General features: G+C 40.6%; 1 protein-coding gene across 1 annotated transcript in view; it reads right to left on the reverse strand.

Annotated features, from left to right (window-relative positions):
* Positions 1 to 2,387: 2,387 nt before the first annotated feature.
* LOC124171251 (mucin-2-like) overlaps positions 2,388 to 17,911 on the reverse strand; it is a 36,823-nt gene continuing 21,299 nt past the window's right edge. The window contains exon 5 of the mRNA XM_046550394.1: positions 2,388 to 9,172. Coding sequence (XP_046406350.1) covers positions 3,398 to 9,172 — 5,775 coding nt within the window. The 3' untranslated portion in view covers positions 2,388 to 3,397. The remainder of the gene's footprint in view (positions 9,173 to 17,911) is intronic.

A 17,911-nucleotide genomic window follows, 5' to 3' on the forward strand; every position in this document is an offset into this window, starting at 1 on the left:
TTGCTCATTTTTACTTTTAGGACAACAGGCGATGAAATAGACGATCACGAACGTATATATACATTTGAAATAATGTTTTGTGAATTAACTTCGCGGCATGGTGACATTATAAATTCAAAACTAAACCATTTAGTATTCAATACAGTACTAATGAAAAAACTCAACCGGTTTCGATATTTTCAGGTCTTTATCTAGAGGTTTACAATAGCGCTAAAGACCTGAAAAGAAAGAAACCGGTTGGGTTTTTAATGCATACTGTGTGGAATACAACAAATTTTATTTTTCCGTCCGTAATATATATTTTTATTAATTAAAATGATCATTGCAAACGTTGTTGTATTCTACACAGTATGCATTAAAAACACAATCGGTTTCCTTATTTTCAGGTCTTTAGCGTTATTGTAAACCTCTAGATAAAGGCCTGAAAATATCGAAACCGGTTGAGTTTTTTCATCTCAGCTCAGACTCTCAGCCCGATGTAAACATCGTCTTCCCTTCCTTCGATGCTTGGCGGACTGACGGAGAGTAAGGAAGAGAGGGAGCGGGAAGGGAAGGGGATAGGCGAGGGACAGGAAGAGACCTTGAAAGTGATCCCTCTCGCCTCTTGCTAGCCACTCCGGGGCCATCTACCGGCTTTTTGAGAGTTAAAACTGTCGATACGATTTCCTCCTATGCCGTGAGCCCTCTAGAATATACGTACTCTATGCCTCTACGGAATGTGCCGCGTGAGGACGAAGACTTTAGGAAGACTCCCGGGTTTGGGGAATCTTTCTGTCCTGAATGCAATGAATATTTGTAAATTACTTTTTCCTCAACCACTTGCTTTCGTTCCACAATTATTTCTTTCTGCCTAATGTTATTAAGCTATTATTAAGAGAATCTGAATGGGCAAATAATTTAGCCCAGCTAAAACATTTATAGACGAATAACTTTATTAAAAGGTTTACTTACGAGCGAATAAAATATTTTAAAGGAAGCATCAACATTAAAAAAATACCATTGAAAATTGGATTTCATGGCGACATCTAATGTGATCAACCCGGGCGCCGCCGGCGTGATCGCGTTGCATCTTTATTGTGAAATCAATGCTGAGGTTGGAGTTTCAAGTAGTAGCTAAAGTTTTCTGTACATATGCATTGCATACATACTTCCCCTTAGTATTCATGAAAAATACTCCGCGTCTGCAGGTTACTTTCTAAGCGATAGAGTAAATATTATTTGTAAAATTGGGTAAAAACGATAAGAGTTGGAAAAATATGTAATATTAGGGTGGTCCTCATATTTAAAGTTTTCGAACTTCTTTTGGGAAGCCCCCAGTTTAGTTTCATTGCGTGAGAAAATAAATCGAAAAACTTATTTTTGCAATGGTAAATTCCGAATAAAATGTGTGTATCACGCTACGCTTATATTTATTCTTTTGGATAAAAATAATTTTTGTCCACATATATCGTCTTAAAGTTGTCCTCCATGAAGAGGAACTTAACAGATTTCACCATAATGCCATTTTTTCACTGAATTCCCCATGTTTGCCGGGTTTCTGTGACAGCTTATATCAAATTAAATTCCAACTTCGTAGCGTATTTTGTTGAACATTCCTATAGAATACGAATCTACAATTCAAAACTTCCATGCAATAAGTCGGAAGAAAACACTTAAGCCCAGCTTTTATCGATTTGTGACCACTGTGCGGTATTACTTGCATATATGGTGCAGACGTAGATTACAGCAGTGTATTGAGAGGCATCGGAATGACCGTGAAGCTGGATGGATGTAGGATGAGCGATGAAAACTTAGTCCGTAGCCCTTGGTTAGCAATGGGTGGTATGTGATTTAGGATTTATTTCCATCTGTTATTTACTGCCGAGAGTGACGGATCATCTCTGTCCAATCCTAGAGACTAAGCTAATTACATTATTGACGTAGCCAAAAGGACAATTGACGATATTCATCCACAGTGGTCACATTTTTTTGCGATGGGAGACAAAACTGACCTCTTTGTGAGTTGAGCTTCAGCAATATTTATCCTCTGCGGAAAAACATCTCCAATAATTCAAAGTCTTCAAAAAATTTGCAAAGGGATTCCGAGCCCTCTCACCGGGTCGGCGTAGTTAGGCCGCTTACCGACCAAAGCGAATCGATGTCGCTTGACGATTATTATACAAATTGGCAAATATGGTGTTACGAGTTTCTTACATTAAATGGGTGTTTGAAATGTGGTATTACGAACACCAAGAGGTAAAAATGGACTGTAGTTGTCAATACGTCTAAATCTTTTGAACCACATTGGTACCATTCTCGTCCTGGGTATAGCTTAGATTACTTAGAAACAGGAATCTTTGGAAAAAATGTTAGCTAATTTATTTGTATAAAATAATTCAACACACGGATAAATAAAACAATCTTTATTTAAAAGCAATATTCATTTAATAGCTCTTAAAAAGGACTAAGTAGTCAATACATAAAACATTTTTATGAGAGAAATTAGCTTAATATTGAAATGGAAAATGCTTCGCATTGCACATTTTTCAAGCAGGTTTATTATTGATGCAAATTCATAAATGCTTTTAGGCACAGTATTTAATTGTTCACTGGAAACCATTAGGAAAAACAATCATCTACCAAATGTTGGTAACGATTTTGAGATATCAAAACAAACTCCCAAAGAATATTATAGCAAGGTCGAAGCAAGATATTATAATAGCATTTTTGAGTTACTATTAGATAAATTTAGTGTACAGGAGTCACTGCTTCGTTCATCTACACGATTTTTTCTGGGAGGTACCAATGATTACCAAAAACTTGGGCTGTTAAAACCGTTCTTAACACTACTGGCACAATCTTCGTGACTGGAATTATTACCGATATAAACATCAAAACTCACGTATTTTACGTATTATTCATGATGTAGATTCATGCCAAAATCATAGCTGGATGGCATCATTCATTCAAGTAAACGAACTAGTTCGACTAATAAGAACCCTACTTTTCGAGGTGGTGTATTATAGCATGTATCTACTTATAAACGATCGGAACTTTAAGAAGGATAGTTGGTAATGCTTTTTTTTGAAGGCAAATGATAAACTGAGAATTGCGTCGTGGAACGAAGACTAGTGGAAAAGAGGACTAGTGGACGAAGTTTTAGGAGCCGATGATTTGGTAGTTGTCGTGGTTGTTGCACATTTATTAGTTGTGGTGGTGGGTGTTTTACTGGTCGTTTTCTATCGTGATGTTGATTTCGATTGATGTTCATTTCGTTGTGGTTTTTGCAGTCGTGGTTAAGATTGAAGGTTCCTTTGTAGTAAGCTCCGTTGTCTTTGATGTGGATGTTGGTTTTGTAGATAGAGACGTTGTTTTAGGAGTTGTTGATTTGGTAGTGGTCGTTGTTGTAGTATATTTATTAGTGGTGGTGATGTGGTATTTTAGTGGTCGTTTTCGTGATGGTGGGAGTGCTGGATGACTTAGTAGTTTTCTTAGCAGTTGTCTTTGCTGTGGTCGGGGTTTTTGTAGTTTTCTTGGATGTGGTTGATGACGTGGTAGTCTTCAGGGTAGACTTCAATGTTGATTTCGTTGTGGTTTTTGCAGTCGTGGTTAAGATTGAAGGTTCCTTTGTAGTAAGCTCCGTTGTCTTTGACGTGGATGTTAGTTTAGTAGATAGAGACGTCGTTTTTGAAGTCGTTGGTTTGGAAGTGGTCGTGGTTGTAGTATATTTATTAGTTGTGGTGGTGGGTATTTTTGTGGTCGTTTTCGTGATGGTGGGAGTGCTGGATGCCTTAGTAGTTGTCTTTGCTGTGGTCGGGGTTTTTGTAGTTTTCTTGGATGTGGTTGATGACGTGGTTGTTTTCGGAGTGGACTTAGTGGAAGAGGTAGAGGTCTTAGAACTTGTAGTTTTTGATTTTGGCGTAGTGGTTTTTGTAGTTGTAGGTTTGGTGATTGAGGATGTTTTAGAGGATGTTGTTGTTTTTTTAGTGGTAGAACTAGAGGAATATTTTGGCGTTGTAGTTGATATTGATTTCGTTGTGGTTTTTGCACTCTTGGTTGTGGTTGAAGGTATCTTTGTAGTAGTTGTAGACTTTGTTGTTTTTGGCGTAGAAGTTGTTTTAGTTGACGTGGACGTTATTTTAGGAGAGGTTGATTTTGTAGTGGTCGTGGTTGTAGCATATTTATTAGTTGTGGTGGAGGGTTTTTTGGTAGTCGTCTTTGTTGTGGTGGAAGTGCTCGTTGCCTTAGTAGTTTCCTTAGTAGTTTTTGCTGTGGTCGGGGTTTTTGTAGTTTTCTTGGATGTAGTTGATGACGTGGTAGTCTTCAGGGTGGACTTCGATGTTGATTTCGTTGTGGTTTTTGCCGTATTTTTTGTGGTTGAAGGTTTCTTTGTACTAGCGGTAGACTTCGTTGTTTTTGGCGTGGATGTTGGTTTAGTTGACGTGGAGGTAGTTTTAGGAGTTGTTGATTTAGTAGAGGTCGTGGTTGTAGCATATTTGTTAGTTGTGGTGGGTGTTTTAGTGGTCGTCTTCGTCGTGGTGGAAGTGCTGGTCGCCGTAGTAGTTGTCTTCGCAGTGGTCGGGGATGTTGTTGTCTTCTTGGAAGTGGTTGATGACGTGGTTGTCTTCAGAGTGGACTTAGTGGAAGTGGTAGAGGTCTTATAGGTAGTAGTTGTTGATGTTGGCGTCGTCGTTTTTGTAGTGGTAGGTTTGGTGGTAGTGGATGTTTTAGTGGAGGTTGTTTTTTTGGTAGTAGGCGTAGTGGAATATTTGGGTGTTGTAGTCGATGTTGATTTCGTTGTGGTTTTTGCAGTCGTGGTTGTGGTTGAAGGTTTCTTTGTAGTAGTGGTAGACTTCGTTGTTTTTGACGTGGATGTTGGTTTAGTTGACGTGGAGGTAGTTTTAGGAGTTGTTGATTTAGTAGAGGTCGTGGTTGTAGCATATTTGTTAGTTGTGGTGGGTGTTTTAGTGGTCGTCTTCGTCGTGGTGGAAGTGCTGGTCGCCGTAGTAGTTGTCTTCGCAGTGGTCGGGGATGTTGTTGTCTTCTTGGAAGTGGTTGATGACGTGGTTGTCTTCGGAGTGGACTTAGTGGAAGTGGTAGAGGTCTTATAGGTAGTAGTTGTTGATGTTGGCGTCGTCGTTTTTGTAGTGGTAGGTTTGGTGGTAGTGGATGTTTTAGTGGAGGTTGTTTTTTTGGTAGTAGACGTAGTGGAATATTTGGGCGTTGTAGTCGATGTTGACTTCGTTGTGATTTTTGCTGTCGTGGTGGTGGTTGAAGGTTTCTTTGTAGTAGTGTTAGACTTCGTTGTTGTAGGTGCGGATGTGGGTTTAGTTGATGTGGAAGTAGTTTTAGGCGTCGATGATTTGGTAGTGGTCGTGGTTGTAGCATATTTATTTGTCGTGGTTATGGGGGTTTTAGTGGTCATCTTCGTGGTGGTGGAAGTGCTGGTTGCCTTAGTAGTTGTCTTTCCTGTGGTCGGGGCTTTAGTAGTTTTCTTGGATGTGGTTGATGACGTGGTTGTCTTCGGAGTGGACTTAGTGGAAGTGGTAGAGGTCTTTGAAGTAGTAGTTGTTGATTTTGGCGTCGTCGTTTTTGTAGTGGTAGGTTTGGTGGTAGTGGATGTTTTAGTGGAGGTTGTTTTTTTGGTAGTAGGCGTAGTGGAATATTTGGGTGTTGTAGTCGATGTTGATTTCGTTGTGGTTTTTGCAGTCGTGGTTGTGGTTGAAGGTTTCTTTGTAGTAGTGGTAGACTTCGTTGTTTTTGACGTGGATGTTGGTTTAGTTGACGTGGAGGTAGTTTTAGGAGTTGTTGATTTAGTAGAGGTCGTGGTTGTAGCATATTTGTTAGTTGTGGTGGGTGTTTTAGTGGTCGTCTTCGTCGTGGTGGAAGTGCTGGTCGCCGTAGTAGTTGTCTTCGCAGTGGTCGGGGATGTTGTTGTCTTCTTGGAAGTGGTTGATGACGTGGTTGTCTTCGGAGTGGACTTAGTGGAAGTGGTAGAGGTCTTATAGGTAGTAGTTGTTGATGTTGGCGTCGTCGTTTTTGTAGTGGTAGGTTTGGTGGTAGTGGATGTTTTAGTGGAGGTTGTTTTTTTGGTAGTAGACGTAGTGGAATATTTGGGCGTTGTAGTCGATGTTGACTTCGTTGTGATTTTTGCTGTCGTGGTGGTGGTTGAAGGTTTCTTTGTAGTAGTGTTAGACTTCGTTGTTGTAGGTGCGGATGTGGGTTTAGTTGATGTGGAAGTAGTTTTAGGCGTCGATGATTTGGTAGTGGTCGTGGTTGTAGCATATTTATTTGTCGTGGTTATGGGGGTTTTAGTGGTCATCTTCGTGGTGGTGGAAGTGCTGGTTGCCTTAGTAGTTGTCTTTCCTGTGGTCGGGGCTTTAGTAGTTTTCTTGGATGTGGTTGATGACGTGGTTGTCTTCGGAGTGGACTTAGTGGAAGTGGTAGAGGTCTTTGAAGTAGTAGTTGTTGATTTTGGCGTCGTCGTTTTTGTAGTGGTAGGTTTGGTGGTAGTGGATGTTTTAGTGGAGGTTGTTTTTTTGGTAGTAGGCGTAGTGGAATATTTGGGTGTTGTAGTCGATGTTGATTTCGTTGTGGTTTTTGCAGTCGTGGTTGTGGTTGAAGGTTTCTTTGTAGTAGTGGTAGACTTCGTTGTTTTTGACGTGGATGTTGGTTTAGTTGACGTGGAGGTAGTTTTAGGAGTTGTTGATTTAGTAGAGGTCGTGGTTGTAGCATATTTGTTAGTTGTGGTGGGTGTTTTAGTGGTCGTCTTCGTCGTGGTTGAAGTGCTGGTCGCCGTAGTAGTTGTCTTCGCAGTGGTCGGGGATGTTGTTGTCTTCTTGGAAGTGGTTGATGACGTGGTTGTCTTCGGAGTGGACTTAGTGGAAGTGGTAGAGGTCTTATAGGTAGTAGTTGTTGATGTTGGCGTCGTCGTTTTTGTAGTGGTAGGTTTGGTGGTAGTGGATGTTTTAGTGGAGGTTTTTTTTTTGGTAGTAGACGTAGTGGAATATTTGGGCGTTGTAGTCGATGTTGATTTCGTTGTGATTTTTGCTGTCGTGGTGGTGGTTGAAGGTTTCTTTGTAGTAGTGTTAGACTTCGTTGTTGTAGGTGCGGTTGTGGGTTTAGTTGATGTGGAAGTAGTTTTAGGCGTCGATGATTTGGTAGTGGTCGTGGTTGTAGCATATTTATTTGTCGTGGTTATGGGGGTTTTAGTGGTCATCTTCGTGGTGGTGGAAGTGCTGGTAGCCTTAGTAGTTGTCTTTCCTGTGGTCGGGGCTTTAGTAGTTTTCTTGGATGTGGTTGATGACGTGGTTGTCTTCGGAGTGGACTTAGTGGAAGTGGTAGAGGTCTTTGAAGTAGTAGTTGTTGATTTTGGCGTCGTCGTTTTTGTAGTGGTAGGTTTGGTGGTAGTGGATGTTTTAGTGGAGGTTGTTTTTTTGGTAGTAGGCGTAGTGGAATATTTGGGTGTTGTAGTCGATGTTGATTTCGTTGTGGTTTTTGCAGTCGTGGTTGTGGTTGAAGGTTTCTTTGTAGTAGTGGTAGACTTCGTTGTTTTTGACGTGGATGTTGGTTTAGTTGACGTGGAGGTAGTTTTAGGAGTTGTTGATTTAGTAGAGGTCGTGGTTGTAGCATATTTGTTAGTTGTGGTGGGTGTTTTAGTGGTCGTCTTCGTCGTGGTGGAAGTGCTGGTCGCCGTAGTAGTTGTCTTCGCAGTGGTCGGGGATGTTGTTGTCTTCTTGGAAGTGGTTGATGACGTGGTTGTCTTCGGAGTGGACTTAGTGGAAGTGGTAGAGGTCTTATAGGTAGTAGTTGTTGATGTTGGCGTCGTCGTTTTTGTAGTGGTAGGTTTGGTGGTAGTGGATGTTTTAGTGGAGGTTGTTTTTTTGGTAGTAGACGTAGTGGAATATTTGGGCGTTGTAGTCGATGTTGATTTCGTTGTGATTTTTGCTGTCGTGGTGGTGGTTGAAGGTTTCTTTGTAGTAGTGGTAGGCTTCGTTGTTTTTGACGTGGATGTATGTTTAGTTGACGTGGAGGCAGTTTTAGGAGTAGTTGATTTAGTAGAGGTCGTGGTTGTAGCATATTTGTTAGTTGTGGTGGGTGTTTTAGTGGTCATCTTCGTGGTGGTTGTAGTCGTGCTAGCTCTACTAGTTGTTTTTTTGGTGTTGACTGTCGTAGGGGCGGTGCTTGTTTTGGATTTTCTTGTTTTTGTATTTTCCTTTTTTTTCATGTTCGATAAAATTGCTTTTTTTAGATTTGGCTTGCAATCTGTTTCTGCTCCGGGAACACAACAATTATTTTTAAGGCTGTATACGCCGCCATTACAGGCAATTATTCTTTTCCTGTATAGGTTGTATTGTGTGTTCCATGTGCAGCTGTAATATCCACGACAGTTATAGCTCGGCGTAATTCCCTCGCAACTGCATCTCTCGTATGTAGCTGGTATTCTTTCAACTCCACATGTTTTTCCCAACGTTTTCTGTGATATGCACGTTTTCGTTTTAGCACTAAATCCTTTTCCTCCTGGACAAGGGTGTATTTTTCTGTTATATTGTCCCTCATTTTTTGTTGGAATACATTCGTAGAAAATCGAGCAGTCAAAATTAATGGAATAGTTTCCAGATGAGGAACATTTAAGAAACGACAATTGCATTCCATACTCGGTTGTTTGTCCCGATGGCATATTTTTAGTGGCAGTCGTTTGACATGCCTTTGGAGCTGTAGTATCTCTTCTGTACCGGTTTTGTTTTATTATCCAAAATCGATCTTTCTTAGTTATATTTGTTTTGATCGTAATTGTTTCTACTTTAGGAATTGCCTTTTCTCCGTCATAGGTGTCGTATTTCGGTTTTGTCTCTCTCTCTCTACATTGCTCTGTTTTTTGGTGAAATACCTGTCGGTGTGGGCATTGCATGTGAATAGTTGTGGAATGTACACAAATGAAATACTGCCTTTCATCCATATGATTTGGCCAAGTACATAACCCGTTGCAGGAATCGTTATGCTTTTCATGAAGAATAATGCCTCCACCTGTAAGAGTTTGGCACTTTTGCTTTACGTTGTTGAAGTATGATCCTGAAGCGCAGGTGAATAGCGTGGGATGCTTGTTCGCCTTTTGGCACCGGAAGTAGCTCCTGTAGTCAAGACCAGGGAGGACATCATCTTCTGTTTGGCATGTGTTGGCCTTCGAAGTGACCTAGTTGAAGAAAGAATTAATTCTGAATCCACGGATTGAAGTTATTAATGTACTCTAGAGTGGAACTAGAGTACATGCTTAAATAACTAATTTATCTACGTACGAATAAATCTTATGTTATTTTTTAGCATATTAGTATATTTACGATCATTTTTTACTTAAAACTGTTATGAAAATATAGTGGAAATGGCTATCAATGAGGATTTTTCAGGATATTGTGTTCTGTCTTTTAATTTTGGATTGTGATTTTTTTTAAGGGCGAATTCTTCCGATTTGACGCATTATATGTAAAGCAGCTGGAGAACATTTTGAAGGCCTTTTATGATTACGCTAATTTATGAGCGCTCGTATAGCATGCTGTCAAGCTTACTCTGCTTCTCGTTGTGCTATATCTAGCATACCAGGTAAATGTCGTTGGTATCCGCTAGCGTGGGAGAACGATTCAGTTGTTATGATAATTTAGTTCTGGAGTATTGCTCAACTCTGGCGCCGTGAATAAATACATGTATTTAAGCACCATCTTTAGCTTCTTGTCGTTTTGTGCTGGCCGAGGAAAAGAGCGGCCGCCAGTGGACCAATCTGAATGTCCCTCATTGTACTAGATGACTGGTGCCTTACTAACTGCTGTCGCATCTTCCCAAGAAAAATCGAATACATTTATTTTTATGAAGGTTCGAGACACTAAAGAATTTAAAGAAATAGATTTACGACATTAAAAAATATTATTTGTGCACGATTCTCGCAATTTTTTCCCAAATGGACGACAATCATTGAGATTAAAGAAAAAAATTCGGCATTAAAGAGGGTGGAGAATTTAAATCTTGCGGCTGAGCTTAAAGCCACCGAGTGCGTCCACCGGGTTGCGGATGGTGGGTCGACCTTTAGATATAGAGGTTAGCTGCGAGATAAGAGAGTTCTCTCGTCAAATAAGCAGTCGTGGACAAAAAGCGGCGGTGCTCTGAGGGGGTATTGGGCTACCCTTGGGTAAGGTAGACCATTTAAATGATACCAAAACCTGTGAAGATACCGTGACTTGGCGACTGAGGGCCGCCAACAACTATGCCTCTCATCACCCGGGGGAGAGGGCAGCAGCTCTTCTTCACATGTGCGAAGGTGGAGACCATACTGGTCGGTACAGCGACACATTCCACTACGGGCGTGGTAGCATTTACTTTAACGACTGTAGTACTGCGATGTGGAAGGCAAGGGGAAACCACCACATTATCATCCCGAGGAGTCGCAGCTACTCCACTCAATTTATATAATGACATGATGGAATTCTCTCGGGTAAAATATTCCGGAGGTAAACAAGTCCCCCATTCGGATCTCCGGGCGGGGACTACTCGAGAGGGTACATCAGTCAAAGGTGACAGAATGTTACGGATAGGAACATGGAACGTCAGATCACTTCGCACCTGCGGTAAGCTAGAGAACTTGAAGGTGGAGATGCGAAGAATAAACCTCGACGTATTAGGCATCAGCGATATGAAGTGGCCCCAGGAAGGATACTTTTGGAGTGGAAGCTACAGAATGATACACACAGGATCGCTAATTGGTAATGCTGGAGTAGGCATAATGCTTAGAAAGAGCGCCGGAAGGCGTGTTAAAAGCTACCTGCAGTTTAATGAAAGGATAGTAATGGTGAAGATAGATACTAAACCCGTAGCTACTGTAGTGGTACAGGTTTACATGCCTACATCAGATTATGAAGATGAAGTAGTAGAAGATGTCTACCAAGATATAGCGGAAGTTATCAAGCAGGTAAGAGGGGAAGAAAATCTTATTATTTTAGGTGACTGGAACGCCGTCGTCGGCGAAGGTCAAGACGGAATAATAACTGGGAAAAATGGGTTAGGTAACCGAAATGAAAGAGGAGAAAGGCTACTTGAATTCTGCACGGAGCACAGGCTAGTGGTTACCAACACTTTATTCAAAAATCCCCTGCGAAGAAGATACACGTGGATGATGCCAGGAGACCTTAGAAGATTCCAAATCGACTACATTCTAGTGAAACAAAGATTCAGGAACCAGGTGAAGGACTGCAAAAGCTATCCAGGGACAGATATCGATAGTGACCATAACCTAGTTATGATGAAATGCCACCTTAAATTTAAAAAGTTGGAGAAGGCCGTGAAAAACATATGGCAGGTTGAAAAATTAAGGGAGGTTCAGCATCAACTGGCTTTTAAAGAGGCCGTAGAAAATAAAATAGGGGAGGATACGACCAACAAACCAATGGAAGAGAGTTGGAAAACCATTAGAAGTGGTCTGCAGGCAGCAGCTGAGGAAGTTCTTGGTAAAAGAGGAGTCGTTATGAAAAAGCCATGGACCACGCAGGAAGTATTAGATCTCATTGAAGAAAGAAGAAAATACAAGGCTGTGAAAACAGAGGAAGAACAGAATCGTTACAAGAGAATAAGGAACGAAATATGTCGTAAAGCGCGGAAGGCTAGAGAAATGTGGATGAAAAGTATTTGCGAAGACGTGCAAAACAATCTTAAACATGGAAAAATAGAGGCCGCTTATAGGATAGTGAGGAACCACTTTAACAAAAGGGGCGTAAGATGTAATACCCTTAGGAATAAAAACGGAGAACTAATTATTGAAAACGAAGAAAAAGGGAAGAGATGGAAGGAATATCTGGAAGATTTGTACAAAGGAAGTAGCCTAAGAACGAATGCTATCGAAAACGATAGGGAAGTGGATGCCGATGACATGGGAGCCCCAAATTTAAGATCGGAATTTGATGCGGCTGTAAGAGACCTCAGGATACATAAAGCGTCTGGCATTGATGACATTCCTGCAGCGCTAATTAAAAATTCAGGAGAGAAGACGTTGAACCAGCTGTACAAAATCATTAGTGAAATGTATTCGACAGGTGAGATACCAAAGAACTTCAAGAGGAACTATATAATCCCTATTCCTAAGAAGAAAAGAGCGGAGAACTGCGAAGATTTTAGGACCATAAGCCTTACTACACATGCGTCGAAGATACTGACAAGGATTGTCTATAGAAGAATAGAACGAAAAGCAGAAGAGTACTTGGATGAGGACCAATTCGGATTCAGAAAAAAACAAAGTCACAAAGGAAGCAATATTGGCCCTAAGACTGCTCATAGAGAAGAGAATGGAAAAGAACAATCCAACGTTCGTTGCGTTTGTGGACTTAGAGAAAGCATTTGACAACGTGGATTGGAGCACAATGCTTAGAATACTAAAGGAAATTGGGGTTCTATATATTGGCAGAATAATCATCCACAGTTTATACTAAAACCAAGTAGCGGTGATAAAATCAGGGCCCAGCTGTGAAGAAGCAAGAATTAGGAAAGGAGTGCGACAAGGCACCCGTAATTTTCAACGTTTACATTGAGAAAGACATCAATGAAATCAAAGAAAAGGCATTGGGAGTGATTATCCATGGAGAAAAAATTAGCATGCTAAGATTTGCCGATGACATAGCCGTTATAGCAGAAACAGAAGGATTTGAAAAATATTCTGGTTAATATGGGTAGGGTAATGGGTAGATATCAACTGAAAATAAGCACGAAGAAAACCAAGATCTTAGTATGCAGCAGAAGAGAAGAAGTCAAGACTAACATTAAAATAGGGAAGCAAAAACTGATAGAGGTGGATGAATTCTGTTATTTGGGAAGCAAGATAACTAGTGACGGGAGAAGTAAGAAAGAAATTATCAGCAGAATAGCCCAGGCAAAGAGAGCATTCCACCAAAAGAGAGACCTGCTTACAGCGAGAAACTTAAATGTGGAAGTAAAGAAACAATTTATAAGAACCTAAATCTGGAGTATGCTCCTATACGGAAGTGAGGCATGGCCAATGACCGCAGCGGAGAAAGCAAGGATAGAGGCCTTCGAAATGTGGTGCCACGGAATAATGATGAAAATCGAATGGATCGACCGAGTTAGTAACGAGGATGTCCTAAGAAGGGTAGGAGAGAAGAGAAGCCTCATGGAAACCTTAATAAGAAGACGGAACAACCTTATAGGCCACATCTTGAGACATGATGGCCTGATGAAGACAATCGTCGAAGGACAAGTGGAAGGCAAGAATGGAAAAGGAAGACCTCGAACAAAATATATGGAACGAGTAAAGAGAGATGTGAAATAAAAGAAATACGTAGGAGTGAAAAGATTAGCTGATAGGAGAATAGAGTGGAGAGCTGCGTCAAACTAATCCTAGTATTGTTGCCTAATGATGATGAAGATGAGAATTTAATTATTTTATTTTTAATTATATTAGTTTTAAAGCCTATTGAGTTTTCCGCGGTGCCATTTGCATGTAACTTGGGTCACTTGAGTTCAATTATATGATTCATTGGTAATTACCTCGAAAAGCAGTTCGGTTACGAGCATAGCTTTTCCCATTAATATGATTCTTAAAGCATGACGAACATTATATCCGTTTTTGTATGAAAAACTTATTTAATCTAAAATCTATCAACATGCATTGTGTGCTTTTCATCGGTATCTTCATAAGAAGCAGTATGAAAACGCGATTTCCACATGACATTTCCAGAAAATATTGCCAGGTAAGGCTATTTTTGTGCCCATCAGTCGATTAAGTTCCATGGAAAGAGAAATCTTGAAATTTTCTGGAGAGTAACGTGCGCGTCGTTCCTCGCTTCAACTTCCGGAAAGGTCGGAGGTGAAGTATGCTTTTATAAGCTAATACAGCTTATCCAGTGCGAATCTTGATCCCTCCAAGGCACCAAGCCTCGTAAGGGCCTAGTTGCACCAGCGAGGATACTGCTTTCTGATGGTTTAGTTGTGTTCGCTTCCGACGTGTTAGGTTTCGTATTGTACATGACAGACTGAACCACTTTGGTTGAACTATATGTGCAGTATATGTGCCAATTTCACAGCTTGTTGAGATCCCACACTGAAGCAGAACATCCACCACCTCTTCATAATTCGACGTATCGGATATAGACACACGTAAACCGTACTCTGTTCCTTCCAGCTGATCAAGAAGCGAACTAAAAATAATATTGCCTACTAAGTTCTTGGTGGCAAGAGGCGATTTAAGTGATTCCTTTGGTGGTCACTCCCACCGTTTCCTACCTCTTGCGTGGCTCTCGCAGTTCACTCAAGTTGTTTCTCCTGGCGAAATTAGTACGTTCGGAAATCGAAATCTATCAGATTATTTTGCATCAGAGCGCCGCAAGCCAATATTTCACACGCTCACAGGTCGTATTTTAGGTCGGAAAGCAGGAACTTTCGAAATGAATACTACCTTCCTGTTGACTGCCTTCGCTCTTCACTAGGCCGAGAGGTTTTCGCGCCTGACTCCAAATGCTCGTCCTTATCCTATCCGTCATTTTTTCCCTCGCAATCATGTTCCGTTTATGTGCCACGCTCATGTGCCAATTTTCAAAGCGAAGGTGTCACAGACCACGATTTTACATTTTCTCATGTTCATTCTTTGACGCACGCATGTCATCTGCAATAGTCTTTGAGGAAATAGATAATAGATCAAACTATATACAAATAAATATCACAAGTCTAATTTGTGAAGTACTTTTAGGATACCCAGACTATCGGCCAACAATGAGCTATGCGTTTAAGTCGGACATTGAATTTTTCTCCCGTCTCCATGGCTCTTTACTTCAGAGATTCCCCGTGTGTTCAGTATGCACGTTCTGTTTGCAATCAAAATAAATTTCGGTTAACCAATTGGGTCTTAATAGCAATTTTGATTTGCATTCATCCTTCTTCGAGCTTTATATCCTATCTTTGGCACATGTAAATAAAAAGAGAGTGTTTACTTATGGCGATGATTGTGGCGTTACGTCTCCCCGCAGCGTTTTGTCGTCGTTTAAAGGAATAGCACACGTAATTGCCCTCTTCATAAGTACATATGTTATAGATTTCTGGGGTTTCTTATTTTCCACGGGAAAGCCACCAAGCCAAACTTCATTCGCTGGAAGACACTTTCAATGATCAGTGGCTGGAGTAGCGTCATCCTTCCGAGGCCTTATTCAAGTCAACGGATGTCAAGTTTTCTTATGCAGTGTGTTTAAATACGAATTGTGGTTTTTTAACGCTTTATAATGTGAATTGCCCTTAACTTAGAGCTGTAAATTAGCATCAAATTAAAGAGCTACTGAAACAGTTTTGTTTGTTTTCAACGGTGCTTATGGGTACCCAATGTTTCCGTTTCCATCCGCTAGAGAGAGCTGGGAGCAAAAATGATTATTAATGTGCAGAAAGGTTTCTTTGTTTTATTGTTTGCAAAGAAGGAATCTGTAGTTACTGTTCAACGTGCGTTCCATAAAAAATTTGGTTTTGATACTGCAGATGGCAACAACATCCGTGCCTCCATTGCCAGCTCACCTTTCCGAATTAAGAAACAGGATTGAAGCAGCTGTTGCAGCAATTACTCGAGAGACACTAATTAACATTTGGGACGAACTCGCATATCGTCCAGACGTGTGACGAATAGTGCTCAGATTGGAAAATTGCAGGGTTTTACGTAATGCACTTTGAGTTGCTCTTTCATTTCATGTATGATTTATAGACTGAACGAGCGAATGCTAGGTAAATAAAAAAAATAAAAATCAATAAATTAATGGAAAGAAGTACCCAATCAAACATTCCCCCAGTGGAATGCGAGGAATCTAAAATGGAATTTCTAAAATGCTCAATGCTGTTGGTGGAGAAACGGAAATCTGTTTGGTCCTGGAAACTGACCTGGGATTGATGTCTATAGTCTAGAGTGCGTTCAACATTCAGGTGACATTATGGACTGTAATGGAGATTCGTTTCCCATGTTAATCTCGATTAAGCCGGGAGTGCAGTGTTGCCAATAGCGGCATGAAAATTATTATTGCGCTATGCACAGATTAGCATTGTATTCTAATGTAGAAAAAGACGCTGCACTCATCGAAAAACTAATAATTTTTCTATAAAAATATAGCAAAGGCTGTAAAAAAATTTCCTTTAATTTCCGTTGCAAAAGTGTTTTTTTTACTTGAACTTCTTCTCGTAATTGCTTATACTGGATTGAATCTTCTACAAAAATTGTTTATACTCTTTTCTCTTTGAATCTCATCACCAATTTTACAATAATTGAGTTAAAGTCTTGTTATACCGACTTAACATCCTTAAGGACATGAAGATTGGGATTTTTGCTAGGTAACAAGTGGTCGTTTACTAACTTACATTTCCTACGCTGTAGGTCTTCATCTGCTGCGTATAAAATTGTAAAAAAAACTGCAAAGTTATTTGTAGTGAAAAAGTCATTAGCTTATATAAATTCTGAAGGGAGTTACAGGGTTTTCATCCAAAGAAAAAATATAATGGCGCTGCTGGGCCGAGCTTCTTTCGTTGTGTTGCGCGCAGAGGGAAAATTCTCGGGCGTAAATGGAGTTTTTTGTCAATGCATACTTTGTAATATATACCTCTTCGTTTGTTATCCTTTGCAGAAAACACCCATACGTCGCAACAAAAATATTTATATTTCAATCCATTGATACGTGGATGCAAGCAAATTTTGACGGCTTGGACATAAGATGGAATTTCGCCTTGGGTGTTTTGGTCTCGCCGCAGAAACCAAGAAAGAGAATATCTCATCATCCGTGCGAAGGGCTACCCCTTCCAGTGCATGCCTTTTACAAAAGGGCGCTCTGGGTTTTCCTCAAATTCCGTTCATGAGGTACCATAAAACATCGGCACGAAAAGCGACCCTGCCGAAGGGGCGGGGGGGAGAATTTGCGAAGGCGTTCAGTTTGTCGTTGCATTTTTTGGAGTGAACGAGTCTGCTGAGATTGAGAGTTGTGGAGTGTTATTTACTCCAATCGCAGCTGTAACGTGCCCTATTACTATATCGGATACAAAGAGGAGGAGAAAAGGTGAGAAGCTCAGAAGCTACGAAAGAGAGTGGGTGCTCAACGTCTTCTCGTACTTCGGGAAATCTCTCGGCTCTAGTGAGGCCAGCCGAGAAACTTCGGAGGCAACTGGGTGCTCAGAGTTCACTGGTCACAGAGTGAGAAAGGAAAGCCTCCGTAGTCCATTGATAACTTCTTCAAATACTAAAATAAAGTAGACGGCCTTACAAATATTCGAGAACAGTGATTTTCGACGATTTTGTGAGATCGGGAATTAGAAGGAAGGTATATGAATTATTCGTGAAAAATATTTCTCCGACTTTGAAATCCATATTAAGCTCAGTAAATATGAATAGTGATCTCCCAGATTTTAAAAGGACTAAAATGTATCGTCTTCTTTTGGACATAGGCTTCTTGTACGAACGCATGGGGAAAGAAGCATCCTTATGGAAAAGGATAACATTATTCGTTGGCGGCACAATTATTTAAGACAGCCAAAAATATCGTCGCCAACAGATCATCGTTGTATTCAGAGATTAAACTTGGCTTAACTTTGGACAAACAATGATCATGACTTGGCGAGGCAAAAAATAGAAACTCCGCGTAAAGCTTTTCTTGCTTGAATAAGAACTGGGCTTAAGGCCCCCTCTTCCCGAGGAGGACGATCAGCAACTATGCATGCAGGGACGGAAAAAGGGTTTATAAAATGATCATCGCATGTGTTTCTGCGCAAAAAGAACTCAATGAATGAGCATGACGAAATGGATGGCGAGTGTTGCGAGAGCTGGTTTGAGCACTCACTTCTTGCAAACCTAACCGAAGGATCAATAATATTGGTAGATAGTAGTAATAGTTGCCTTTTATCACTCAAGGAAATTGGAATCCTTGCCTACTAC

The sequence above is a fragment of the Ischnura elegans genome, chromosome X (genome assembly GCF_921293095.1).
Source record: "Ischnura elegans chromosome X, ioIscEleg1.1, whole genome shotgun sequence".
Lineage (NCBI taxonomy): Eukaryota > Metazoa > Arthropoda > Insecta > Odonata > Coenagrionidae > Ischnura > Ischnura elegans.